General features: G+C 52.0%; 1 protein-coding gene across 1 annotated transcript; it reads left to right on the top strand.

Moving 5' to 3' along the window:
- Window positions 1-2,738: 2,738 nt before the first annotated feature.
- EDN2 (endothelin 2) lies at window positions 2,739-8,053 on the top strand. Its single transcript, XM_064731543.1, has 5 exons — window positions 2,739-2,863; window positions 3,092-3,224; window positions 4,291-4,410; window positions 5,296-5,400; window positions 6,083-8,053. The coding sequence occupies exons 1-5, from the start codon at window positions 2,806-2,808 to the stop codon at window positions 6,192-6,194; spliced, it is 528 nt and encodes a 175-aa protein (XP_064587613.1). The 5' UTR covers window positions 2,739-2,805; the 3' UTR covers window positions 6,195-8,053.
- The last annotated feature ends 5,835 nt before the right edge of the window (window positions 8,054-13,888 follow it).

Here is a 13,888-nt window from a genome sequence, read left to right as displayed (position 1 = left end):
ACAGCAGAATAATCACTGAACCATGGAATCACTAAGGCTCAAAAAGACCTCCAAGATCACAGAGTCCCCCCTGCTCTGTGGGATGGGTTTGGTGCTGAAGCAGTTGCTTCACCTTCTGCCTGTGCATTCTCCCTCACAAGCTCCTGTTTATCCACAGGAGCTCTTTAGCTCTGGACAAAGCTCTCAGAACTGGATCAGTTCAAAGTCAGTTCAGTGCCAACTTCATCTCTGGGGGGTTCCCTGCAAGAACCAGAGGCATTCCTCCCAGCCCCACATCCTTTGGGATCTTTGAAGCTCTGGTGCCAAACATCCCAAGGTGTGCAGCTCAGGTTGGTGCCTGCTCAGCACGGGAGGGCTTTTCCTGGAGAAAAACCAGGAATTCAGGCTTCCCTCTACAGACACACACAAGAACAAGGGTGTAACATTTGCTCCATTTTCAGCCTGGTGGGATTTATGGGAAATGAAGACAACAATTGAGAAATCCTTGGATGAAAGGCCTGGTTTGTGAAGATGTTTTTGCACCTGGCATGACAGATAGCAGCAGATATCTGGGCACCTCCAGCAGATTGCAGACAGCTACGTGGAGCTCCAGGTGCTCCTTGGAAACCTGAGCTGGGTGACAGAGCCCTGGCCACAAAAGGTGGAGGAAATTCCTTGAACCCAGATGCCCAAAACCTGGGGTTGGCTTGAGGCTGCGGTTCCTTGCCCGAGGCACAGCTCTGGGTGTGACAGGGCTGATCCCTTCAGCAAACCAACCTCAACCAACAGCGCCACGGCGCTGTCCCGGCCCTCTCCGGCAGCACCCCTTCAAAGACAGCGCCCTTTTTTGTAGAAATGATGTCATTCACTGGCCAGCCTTCCCTCGGGGTGAGCAAACACGGCTGCGTTGCCTTCCCCACGTCGAGGGGATCGTCTTTCAGCCTGCAGTGACCAGGATGAGGAGTGCAGGAGCGGGAGCCAAGGCAGATTTATTGTATCACCGGGCTGGCATCTGGAATGTCACACACAGCTCTGACTTAACTCTGAAACTTGGCATAGCTGGAATATGGGCAGTAACAGGTAATGCTGCTTTTGTGTTTCTCTGTTTTCTTTAGAATAATTGTTGCATTGGGACAGAGGTTAAATACTTCCCTCTGTTTGCTTTGTTTTATGAGCTCTCTCTTTATTTTTTTATTAATTTATCATTTGCACTCTTCCTGATTTTCTCTGCCTGACACATCCCATGCTCTGTTATTTCCATGGCATGCCCATACAAACATTTTTCACCCCCTCTGGCCTCTGTGCCCCCTCACTTCATGCCCTCTGTGCAGTTTCTTTGCTCCTGCTGGTTTTTCCATGCATACACCCCCTGTGTGCATTTTGCATGGGCACAGAGAGAATTCCCACTGCTGCTTGCACCAAGGGAATGTCAAATCCTGCAGACTTTTCCTGCAGGACTGCAGTCATCACCTGTGCTACTTCTGTGAGCAGAAGCTCTGTCTCAGGAGCCTTTTTCCTCACTGTCCCTCTCTGCACTTTTCCTTATTTCCCTTTCCTTTCCCCCACACGTGTTCCTGTGCATGAGACCTCGCTGTGGCTGCAATTGCCACCACCTTGCCCATGACAACAGGGCCATAAAAGCTGAACTGCGCATGGTAAACAAATAAAATACACTCCCTTTCCCAAGGAGCTTTGGAGAACCTCTTGCAAAAGGCAAACACGGCGATTTCACTTTTCCAAACCGCTCACAGGATTTGCCTGAGATTTGCTGTGCCTGAAGCTGCCACTCCAAGCTGGATCTGGTGGTCCCAAGGAATTCAGGTGCCTGGGAGCTGTGATCCATCCCTGGCACGCTCAGGATCCAACAATTCCCTGGAGGAATTTCCTGTTTCTGCCTGACACAGCACGGGCAAGGTGAAGGGCTTTGACTCCTCCTGGTGCCTGCCAGGAGGTGACTGTGCTTCACATGATTCGCATCCTAAAAATGTGCAGATAGTGCTGAATGTGCCACAGGGATGCTGAATCGAAATTAGACTGCACACGGGCAGATTTATTGCAAGAAACTTTAATTGCTCAATGTAGCAAAAGTCTCAAAGTTGATTCAGAGGAAAAAATAGAGGGGAGAGAGAGAGAAAGCGAAGACTGTCATTGCACCAACTGAGCAGCAATTAAGATAAGTTCAAGTGAACTTATTAATATACATTTTTATTGAAATAAAGTAAGTCAAATTAAGGCATTTAAAGGGAAAACTTGATTTTTATCTTGAATCCTGCGGAGTTTGTGTCAGTTTAAAGCATCCCTGGGGCCGGGGGAGATGCAGGGGGACACTGCCGGCAGACCCCGCTGTGCTCGCTGCCTTCACCACAGGTGCCTGCCTCACCGCATCCCAGCCCCGGAGACTTTTCCTGTTCCCAAGCACTTTCCCCCGGATCTCTCCGGGCAGAGGAAAGCGAGGATTCCTCCGGGGAGGAGCGGGGGGTTCCTGGGGGGACACTGCCTGCAGACCCCTCTGTGCTCGCTGCCTTCACCGCAGCCCCAGCCCCGCTCTGCCTCACCGCATCCCTGCCAGTGACTTTTCCCACTCCTCGGCACTTTCTCCCCGGGCAGAGGAACGCGAGGATTCCTGCGGGGAGGAGCGGGGGGTCCGGTCCGCGCCCGCCCCACGCGAGCCCGGCGTTCCCCGGGGGCGGAGCGGTGACGCGGCCCGGGCTATAAAGCACCTGCCGGGCGCCCGCCGGCTCCAGACGCAGCGCGGCGGCTCCGCTGGAAGAGCTGGCACGGCAGGAGAAGGAGGAAAAGCCCGGGAGAAGCCGCAGAGCCGCGGTCATGGGCAGCCACCCCGCCGTGCTGCTGGCGCTCGCCCTTTGCGCCCTGCTGGAAGCCGGTGAGCCCCGGGATGGAGCGGGGCTTGGTGCCCCGGGGGTGCCCGCAAGGGAGGGGCGACTCCCTGAGCGGGGAGGGGAGCGGGGGTGCCCGGGGTGGACGCGGAGACCCGGGGGGACCCTCGGTCCGGGAGCCCCCGGGGCTGTGAGGGTCCCGCCGGCACCGGGACCCTCAGAGGGGGCGCACGGACGGGCCGCTCATCCCTCCCTCCCTGTGCTGCTTCCCGCAGGTCTGGGCCATCCCCCGGCCGAGTCGCACCTGGCCGCGCGGCCGAGGAGCAAGCGATGTTCCTGCAACAGCTGGCTGGATAAGGAATGCATCTACTTCTGTCACCTGGACATCATCTGGGTCAACACACCTGGGTGAGCAGAGCGCGGCGCTCGGGGGAGCTCTGCTGATGGGCAGGGGCTGTACCTTCTGCTGGACAGGGTGGGAAAGGCTCCCGGTGCTCCGGCAGCACCTGCTCCAAGGTGCACGGCCAGCCCTGAAGGGGACAAACCGTGCTGCTGCTGCTACTGCTGCTGCTCGGGTGTTTGTCCATCCCCGGGGGTCGGGGTGATAGCACAGGGCGCTGCTTCCTCCCGGGCTCGGCTTTCCCTGAGCTTTGCACCTCTGCGAGCCCGCAGCAAAACCGAGATGTTGTGGCCGCGAGTCAGAAAAGTTCCTCTCCCCGCTCGCTCGCACGCGTAACCCCGGCTGCTGCTGCCTGCCAGGATTGTTAATGAGACAGGGGTGGGCTGGCACTGCGGGCTGAAGCTGCCAAGTCCTGCCCTCAGGAATGCTGGAGCAGCTTTCCCAGAGCTTGCAGACCAATGGCCATGGCACTGGAGCACAACACACGCGCTCAGGTGTGGTTATAATCGTGCTTGCTGACATGCATTTACAACTCGCTGCTTGCTCGGGGAATAGTTGCTTGCAGTCGCTGCCAATGCTGCAGCCTCTGGGAGAGGAGATTGCCATCAGAGATGGAGCAGGAGCGTGCTCGCAGCTCTGGGAGCAGGCTGGGAGCACCAGAACCTGCTCTGGCCCTGAGGCTCCTCAGGCTGTGCAGTGTCCTGTGTGTTTAACCTGCAGGGAAGGAGAGTGCTGGCACCTCAGGGCTGGGCCAGCCCTGCTCCTCAGAGCTCTGCCACCCATGGGAGCTTGCCCAGCCCGTGTGCCAGCCCTTGCATGGGCATCTGAGCTGCTGCAAGGAGAGAAAACTCCCATTCCCAGCCAGCACAGAGCAGGCATCCCCGGCAGGGAGGGGTGGTGTGCAAGAGGAGCTGGAGTTTAAAGCTCAAACCCATCAGTGACCTTTTCACCTTCTGTCTATAGATGAATCTTTTATTATCCTGGCACTGGCTTGGCTGCCTCCCAGGACCCTGGTACAAATATGCTGGCCAATAAAAAGCTGGTGGCACAGCTGAATTCCTTTGTTTTTCCCAGGCACACCGCTCCCTACGGCTTGGGCAGCCCGCCAAGGCGGCGCAAGAGGTCGGCGGGCAGGTGCGAGTGTGCGCACTCCAGGGACAGCATCTGTGCCACCTTCTGCCACGGCAGGCCTGGGTAAGGCTGGGGGTGCTCAGGGATGAGAGACAGGCAGGGCTCACTGGGGATGGCTCTTTGCCAGCAGCTGGGACTTGTCTGTGGCTTTTTTCTCCCTCCTGAGTGGCCTGGTGGTGTCACTGGGTGGGTTGGGTGTGCAAGGGTCCCTTCAGCAGCTGAGAGGCAGCAGTGTCTCCTCCAGCCCTGCTGCTGCTGCTGCTGCCAGGAGGCTGGGGAAGCTCTGGGTGTGCCGGTGGGGATGGGACATGTGAGGGTGTGGGGCTTTGGGACAGCAGTGTCCCCTGCTCAGAAGGGAGAGCTGGCAATGCTTTGGGACTGGGGACAAATGAAGGTTTGGAATTTTGGGACAGCGGTGTCCCTTGCTCAGAAGGGAGACCTGGTAATGCACTGGGAGTGGGGACAAGCAGGGGTGTGGATTTTTGGGACAGCAGTGTTCCCTACTGAGAAGGAGAGCTGGCAATGCACTGGGAATAGGGACAAATGAAGGTGTGGAGCTTTGGGACCCCAGTGTCCCCTGCATGGCTCAGAGGGAGCAGAGGAGCACTCCAAGCAGCCAGATGTCCCGTGGCCACCTCTGTTATGGTGCCTGGGGCGTGTCCGCTCAGCTCCAGCAGCGCTGCTGAGGGGAGGTGAAGTCGCTGTGGATATCTGTCATTAATTCCACAGCCAGGCAATAGTTACAATCCCCAATCATTCATTTTGCCTGTGAATAGAGGAGCTCTGGCACGAGGGAATAGCAGTCAAAGTCAGCCCTGAATAGCTCCCAAATAGCTGCAATTAACCCTTCAAAGCCGTGCATTCAGCTGTCTGTCACCGGGCCAGGCTCCCCCTGAGCTCCCCGCAGCCTGGCTGTGGGTGGCTCAGGCTTCTCCTCTTGCTCTTTAGGTACCTCCAGAGTCTGAAGCTCCCCGTGAGCTCTGGGACATCAGCGAGGTCTCTGCAGAGCGGTGCCACAAGACCTTCCCATCATGGGCTGCTGAGAGCTCTCAGGTGAGCAGGGCGCCTAAACCCACTTTGAACATCCCTCATGAGCACTTGAAGATGTGATTGTGGCCCCAGGCTGCAGTTCCCACTCCGATCTGACCTCCTGTCTCCTCTAAATGAGGAGGATTTGCTGTTTCTGCTCTCTATGGCACTGAAGGCTCCATCTGAGGAGCGAGGGCTGCGTGTGCCCTCCCCAAAATGTAATTCTTGTTTGGAATGGGGAGTTCCTCTGATGTGGGACAGGCAGGTGGGTGATGGACAGAGGAGGGAGAAGGGGATGGCATCATGTGGGAAGATAATTTATGGGGCAGCAACTTTGGACCGAAGGACAAAGCTTTGCTAAGCCCACATCAGGGAATTGTGGGGAGAAAGAGCAACTCCAGGAGTATAACTGAGCTAAAGGGAGGTGGCAAATTAATTAATAAATCAGAGGCAATGGGGATGCTTTCTGAAAGGCAGGTTTGGGGAGGCAGCACTTTGGGTCATCCTTGAATCCTCTGACACCTCGTTGGGTTTGGTGGAGCTCCACTGTGCCTTAATGGAGCTGTGGGCAGAAATTCCCGCTCCTCCTTCCCATCTCCTGCCTCCCAGCAAATGGTGGTGAGGGGCAGATAAATGTGATGGTATGGGGTGCTGAGCAGGGGACAGATGGGCTGCAGAGTGACCATGGTGTCCCCTCTGTCCCCAGGGACCTCAGGGTCTCCAGCCCACGCTCCAGCAAACGCCAGCAGCGCTCGCAGAGGGACACACAGCCACCAGCTCTGCCTTGGGAAAGAAACATCTGGAAGAAGAAAAGATAAGAGACAGGAGCACACCAAGCTCACCAGAAGAATTTGGAGTCCTGTGGGTGCCACCAGCTCTGCTGTCAGTTGTTAGAGCTGAAGGGAAGGCCGTGAGTGGAAGAGAAGGAGGTGGAAGTCTCCGTGTTCTTGCTGCATGAACCAGCTCTCAAGGGACTGCTGCAAAGGGAAAAACTGTCTGTCCGTCCAGTCAGAGAAGTGTCCTGGAGCTGAATTGTGCCTTTTGGGATCAGGCAAGGGTCGTGCTGGAGTAGCACTGACTGGACTGTGCCCTGGAGGCCTCAGCAAGGGCTCAGCCAGGGGAACAGGGCTGGACCAGGGGCTCAGCCAGGGGTTTTGGGCAGAGCTGGACCAGGCAGCACTGAGCCCATCACTGCCCTGAGTTCTGGAGCTGTCCAAGCCTGGCCCATCCAGAGGGGTTTGCTTCTTGCTGCAGTCAGGGATGAGCTGCCTCCAGCCTGAGCCCACCTTTGCACTATTTTCTCCTGTCAGTGCCCATGGCCGAGGCTCCCGTGGTGGAACAGCTCCCAGTTTGTTGTGGGAGCTGTTTAGAGTTTATTTCATCATCCCCTGGGGCCAGCTCAGCGGTCAGGGGCGCTCGCTCAGTGGCTGAGAAATCCCTGGGGTGGATTCCCACCGAGGCCCTGGTTGTGGCTGAGGGGCAGGATCAGCTTCCCCAGGGATGGCACCAAACCCAGCTGGGGCTCAGGGGCAGGATCAGACACCCCAGGGATGGCACCAAACCCAGCTGGGGCTCAGGGGGGCTGAGCTTGTGCAGGAGCCCCCACAGGCAGGGCAGGGTGAGCAGAGCCCTGGGGTGGGTCACAGACCCCTCTCATCTCCTTGGACATGCTCTCAGTGAGGATCTGCAGCTCCTGAATATCCCAACCTCCTCCCAGCTGGAGAGGGCACACAAAGCCTGGCCTGGCTCTGCTCTGAGCCAGCTCTGCACAGTAAATGAGCAGTGAGGGCCAGCAGGTCACCGTGGGGAGGGGAATGCAGCCAGGTGGGAATGAAGAGGAGGGAAGGACTGGTTGGAACAGGGGCTGGGTGATCTTTAAGGTCCCTTCCTACCCAAGCCCTGTGATTCTGTAAGGGAGCACAGCCCTGCCCGAGTCAGGCTCAGGTTTAAACCCAGCTCTGCTGGCCCAGGGGAGGGAAGGAAACATTTGGGACAAACACTGAGTGCAGAGCCTGGAAACCAAGCTGGCAGGCAAAGGCAGCCCTGGAGCTGTGTCACAAATGCACTTTTGTTTGCCTGGGCAGACTGAGCTCTGCAGGAGCCAGGGCTGTCACCTGGGCAGGGCAGGTACAGAGCTGCTCTCCATTCTGGGTCCCTCTGCTGCCCGGGACTGCACAGAAGCTTTGGAGAGGCTGCTTGAAGTTGGTGGTGGACCAAAACCTGTGGCTGTGGCAAGTGTAGTCCCAATGGACAAGAAAAAGAATTCCTTGATTTTGCTTTAAGCCCCAGAGAGGGGAGAAATAAGACCAATTGATTGTATTGTGGATGAAAGAGCAGATGAATCATTTGGTCCCCAATGCTGCAGAGAATCTGTTTCTATCTTTGACCTTCTGAAGGTTGGAGTCATTCTAAAAAAACCAAAAGAAGAAAATCCTGAAAGGGTTTGTTCCAGAGGAAATTTTGCACATGGTTTAATGTGAGTAATTTAAAATAAAACTACTGCTGTAAAGTACTCTGTCAATCTCCTCGTGTGTGTAATGTCCCACCCACCCTGAGTGACTTACTGCACACCTGCCAAATGTAGCATCCTGAAATCTGTATATTTATTTAAATCTATTGATTTTTTTAGGCAGTGATTTTCATTGTATAATTTGTAATAAATAATGACAACAGTCAATGGTTTCCTTCCTTATTTGGTGGCTGGGGGTGGTGGGTGAGGTGAAAGGAATCCAGGTGGCCAAAAACAAATGGGAAAGGGAGGTTGGGAATGGTCCTGGGCACATTTCCAGTCCAAGTGAACCCATCTAGAGTCCTTCTGACTGACTCAAACAGTCCTTATCTTCAACACCTTCTTCCCTCCTGGATTTTTCTGGCAGCAGGGATGGGGAATTATCCCAGGTTTGTGGATGTGGGACCAGTTTGGATCCTTGTGCTGAGGGATCCTGGTGGTGTTTTCCCATGGTGGAGTGCAAGTCTTCCCCAGCCCTGTGGCTGTAGGGTCAGCAGGGCAGGGACCGAGATTTAGATCTGGGAAGGGATATTATTATTATTATTATTATTATTATTATTATTATTATTATTATTATTATTATTATTATTATTATTATTATTATTATTATTATTATTATTTCTTCCAATCTAGAATTTATAAATCTTTTAATTTTTTATTTGATTGTTATTCATCTAGAATATAGAATTATTAAATTGTTATCATTGTTATTATCCCATCTAAAATCCATCTGGATAATTTAAACATTCCTTATCCTCAATAGATTATTCCATCTATTATTATCCCATCTAAATGGGATTGGATATTATTATTATTATTATTATTATTATTATTATTATTATTATTTATAATATTTCAGTTCAAAAGCCATCATCTAAAAGATGATGTGAAGATGCTGGGGTGTCCTCCAAAGCCCCTCAGTGCCACCAAGGGCTGAGGGACAGCCTGAGCCTGGCAGGAGCCCCTGGTGGGGCTGCACTGATGCCAACCTCTGAGCACAGCCTTGGGCACAGCTTTAACTACCGGCCCTAATTAGGAAACACCCGAGGGAAGAAGATGCTGGAGAGCATCTTAATTAGAGTGAGGGGATAAGAGAGGACTGTGCTTGTTCTTGAGTTATTGCTGATAAAGATTAGCTGAAGGAGGAGCAATTGATAAATTCTCACAGGTAACAGGAAAGAGCAGAACAATAAAATTTCATTTAAGTGGAAAACCCAGGAAATCAGGCAACTTCCAAAGGCACCTCTGAGTATAAGAGATGGAGCATCTTTAATAAGAACCAGGTTTTTTTTCCTATTGACAATTCCCATCCAAATGGACACCTTGTGCTCTGCATGTGACTCTCCTATTTTTCAGGAATTCCTGGAAAAAAAGCCCTTCCCTGATGGTCCACAGGCATCAAAATTCCCTCCTGCTCCATGGCACAGTTCTGTCCTCATCAGGATGTGCAACATTTTTTTAAATGGGTCTTTGTTCCCTTTTAATATTTGTTGAACTGGTTGTGGCAGAGAGAAGATGTGGTGACATAAAACAGGGTGAAGTTGAAAGAAGCAGCCCCAGATATGTGGAGGAGACTCTGACCATCAGGACCATGGAGATTTTGCAGGTAGATTTTACCACAGAAATGGTAAATTGGTGATTTTGGCTTCTCATCTCAGGTGGGCAGGGAGACGAGGAGAAAACTGAAACGGTCCCAGTCACATTAAGGGATCACACAGTTTAAAATTGCATTAGTTAGCTGTGCTGGGTAATGAATTAGCCCCAGGTAAGCCCATCCTGGATGAAACTCTCTGTCCCTTGTCGCTATAGGACACGAAATAAAACAACGCTCATGCTGGAACGTCCCAGGTAAAAAGGGGGAGTTTAATTTCTGACTCCAACTTTATAGACTTTCAAAAGTGACAGTGGATTGGAGGGTGACAGTGCCACCTCTCCAATGACACTGGACAAACCAAGAGTCCATCAAATTTCTCCTTCTTCAGAAAAGAATGTGAAACAATAATTATTTACAGGAAAGTGTGTGAGAAATTTCATTAAAGAAGTTAGACATCAGAAGGCTTGGAAGAGCTTAAAAGAACTCAGACATCCCCTGTGCTGGGGACAGGGAGGGAGGTGCCCCTGGCTCAGCCTGTGCTGGAATTGCCATTCCTGAGTGCCTCTGGAAACACAGCCTGGAAAACAGGGCGTGAACACCTTGTTGAGCATCTGTGCCTGGGAATTGGTGGGAAAACACCTCAGGGGCTGGGCTCTGAGGGGGAGAATGACAAAGCTGATCTGAGAGACTTTCCTGGACTCTGGGATCTCCTCTTGCCTGTTATGGGGCTGGTCTAGCAGCAGCCACAACTCAGGACACCCACAGAGGCTGGAAAATCCAACTGGGATTTGGGAGAACCCCCATAGAGGCTGGAAAATCCAATTGGGAGTCGGGAGAGACCCCACAGGGGCTGGAAAATCCAATTGGGAGCTGGGAGAGCCCCATGGAGGCTGGAAAATCCAACTAGGAATCATGGGATCTCCCATAGAGGCAAGAAAATCCAACTGGGAATTGGGAGAGCTCCCACAGAGGAGGAAAAATCCAACTGGGATTTAGGACAGCCCCCACAGAGGCTGGAAAATCCAACTGGGAATTGGGAGAGCCCCAACAGAGGCTGGAAAATCCAGCTGGGATTCAGGAGAGCCTCCATAGAGGCTGGAAAATCCAACTGGGAATTGGGAAAGACCCTGCAGATGCTGAAAAATCCGACTGGGATTTAGGAGAGTCCCCACAGAGGCTGGAAAATCCAACTGGGAGTTGGGAAAGACCCCACAGAGGCTGGAAAATCCTCTCCCATGTCCCTCCAAAGCCAGGGACATCCCCATGGCACATCCTTTCATTCTGACCCCATTATCTGCAGTATGTGGCACCCAATAAATCACCCTGAAGCTTTTCCAGTTTTAATCCATGAAAATCTCCACACCTTCATTCCAGCAGCGAGACTGCAGCAGTTCAGAGAAGATCTGGGCTCAGAATGAGCCCCTCCCCAGGGATTTGATGGCAAATCCGAGGTGCTGCTCTGTGACTTTGCTGTTAAAAGGGAATAATTCTCCCTCCAGCTCCTTTGCAGGGGGAGGAGGAGGAGGGAGCAATTAAGAAAAATGTCTTTGACCTTCAGCAACTTAATCAGTTGCCAGTGTTCCTCCTAATAGTGTGCTAATGGTTAAGTTCTCCTGGCTGCCATAAAAAGTGCTATAACTGGAGGCTACAATAAAGCGCTGATCAACCCATCAAGTGAGTCAATCCAAAAGTAATATCTGTCTTTGTAATGACTGCAATAAAAGCCATGCCAAAGCCAGGAGATGACGTGAATAAGAATGCTGCTGCTCAATTATGCTGAGCTGCTCTGCTGGGTGCTTGTGCCACACTGCCAGCCTGCTCTAGGGTGACACTGCCAGAGCCAAACTTTGCATTTGTGTGGTCTCCAAGGATGGTCCTGAGGGGTTTGGATGGATCTCCAGCCAAGCCAAGAAGAGTTTTGGTGCAGAAAAAGGTGTTGAATTTGGGTTGGGGCTGTTTATCCTGACAAAATGCAGGAGGGAGGCATCACTGTGAGGGATTGCGGCTGGGAAAAGGGGAAAAGGTTCCCTGTGCTAACATGGGATTGGTGACAGGAAGCAGAAGGAGGATCAGTCAGGGAGACCCTTCCAGGCACTGGGGTTGACCTGAGGGGCTGGCTGGAAAATCCAACTGGGAACTGGGAGAGACCCCGACGAGGTTGGAAAATCCAACTGGGAGTCCCTGCATGGGGGAGCCAAACTTTGCATTTGTATGGTCTCCAAGGACGGTCCTGAGGGGTTTGGATGGATCTCCAGCCAAGCCAAGCAGAGTTTTGATGTTGAATTTGGGTTGGGGCTGTTCATCCTGACAAAATACAGGAGGGAAGCATCACTGTGATTCCCTCTATGAGGGGTTGAGGCTGGGAAAAAGGAGAAAAAGGGAAAGGGGAAAAGGGTTTATAAATTTTAGGTATCCTGGTGTTAAGGACAGCAGGGTGAAGGTTCCCTGTGCTAAAATGGGATTGAACACAGGAAGCAGAAAGAGAGGAAAGCCAGGATCAATCAGGGGGACCCTTCCAGGCACTGGGGTGGACCTGAGGGGCTGGATGGAAAATCCAACTGGGATTTGGGAGAGACCCCACAGAGGCTGGAAATCCAGCTGGGATCCGGGAGAGACCCACAGCAGCTGGAAAATCCAACTGGGAATTAGGAGAGCCCTCACAGAGGCTGGAAAATCTAACTGGGAGCTGGGAAATTGGGAAGTTGTTGCCTTCCATGGCATAAACCCATCCCTGAGTGTTTGCCATGGAAGGCAGTGACCAAGAACCCTTCAAAGGTCACTCAGGGGCAGAGGAGCAGAGGGGTAGAGGATCTCTCCCTGTCTGATGCCTTGTCTGGATTTTCCTGCGAGCTGGGGGCTCTTGGCACCCGCAGGCACTGCTCAGGGCAGGATGGAGCACAACCCCATCCACAAGCCAAGTTTTGTCTGTGCTGCCCTTGGCACAGGTACAGGTGAATAACAGAGCACACCACCCCTGGGGCCTGGAACGTCCCCTTGGGGAATTGTCCTGCTGTGCAGGGAGCACAAAGGATGGGGAGGAACTCCAGCTGCTCCTGCTGCAGGGATGGCTGCTGGCTTTGTGAGAAACAACTGCTCACTTTAAAAATTTTAAAAGGTTTATTAAACCTTAATGAAGAATTACAACAAAAGGATTAAATAAGGAAAAATTGCAGTGCTGGGAGCTGCCCTCGTGGAAATCACATGGCCAGTTCATGTTCAAGATGGATGCTCAGGCTTTTATACCCCTGGGGTTGCATCAGCCAGCCCTGGCCCCTCCCAAAGTCTGTCAGTCAGCTCTTCTTTGCCATTAATCGGTGGAAACAGCTTTGTAACTTGATTAGAGATCAGGTGTTGTCTGCCACACCCCCTAAGCACCAAGCTTTTCCATTTCCAGCTGCCCCATGCAAGGGACACATGTGCAGCCTCTTTGTACCTGTCCTAGACAGCCCAGGCTGTGTGATGGCAACAATACAGGGGGGAAAGGGAACTGTGGGGAGAACAGAGGAAATCTAAACTACAACAACATAATTGTTAAAAATAGGTTAGAAACAGTTGTAAAATAGTTGATAGATCGTTAACAGTACATGCTTAATGACCTATCAACTATTTTTGGTTGTTATATTGTAAAAGGGGTTAAAAGGGCAGTTATAAGAAATTACACCTCAGCACAGTGCACCACAAGCCAGCCTGGACAGAACTCTAGTGGCCAATCAAGGCTAAAACCTTCATGCAAATGAAGGATCCAAACGGAAACCAATCCAAAGGGACAAAAAACAGAGTAATAAGGGGCATCTGACCCACTGAGTCTGTGCTGCCCCTTTTGGCACATCGCTGCTCCATCCTCAACAGGAACGCTCCTGCTCAGCCCGGGCCCCTGCTTTGGGCCTTTCTTTTATTATCATAAATGCTGAAATCACTTTAGCTCTGGGAATCTGGTCCCGTTTTTAACATGTACTGTTAGTTTGGTTATGGTAAAAGGGGTTAAAAGGGGAGTTATAAGAAATTACACCTAAATCAAGTGCACCACCCTTCAAGCAAAAAGAGCCAGCCTGGACAGAACTGTAATGGGCCAATCAAACGTCTTAAAACTTCATGCAAATGAAGGATCCAAACAAAAACCAATCCGAAGGGACAAAAACAAGATGAAAAGGGGCATCTGACCCACTGAATCTGTGCCAGTCCATCTGGGACATGGATCTTCAATGGGAACACTCCTGCTCAGCCCGGGCCCCTGCTTTAGGCCTTTCTTTTATTATAACAAATGCTGAAATCACTTTGGCACCTGGAGCCTGTTCTTGTTTTTATCAATCACTATACATCAATAAGGCTTCTCTTAATATTCACATAATATTCATCCCTTAATTGTGAGAGCCAATCATCTCATTATCCATCTCTAACAGCTTCCTCCA

This window comes from Zonotrichia leucophrys, chromosome 23 (genome assembly GCF_028769735.1).
Source record: "Zonotrichia leucophrys gambelii isolate GWCS_2022_RI chromosome 23, RI_Zleu_2.0, whole genome shotgun sequence".
NCBI classification, from domain to species: Eukaryota; Metazoa; Chordata; class Aves; order Passeriformes; family Passerellidae; genus Zonotrichia; species Zonotrichia leucophrys.
The sequence above is the reverse complement of the archived record's forward strand: the minus strand, read 5'-3'. Positions and strand labels throughout refer to the sequence as shown.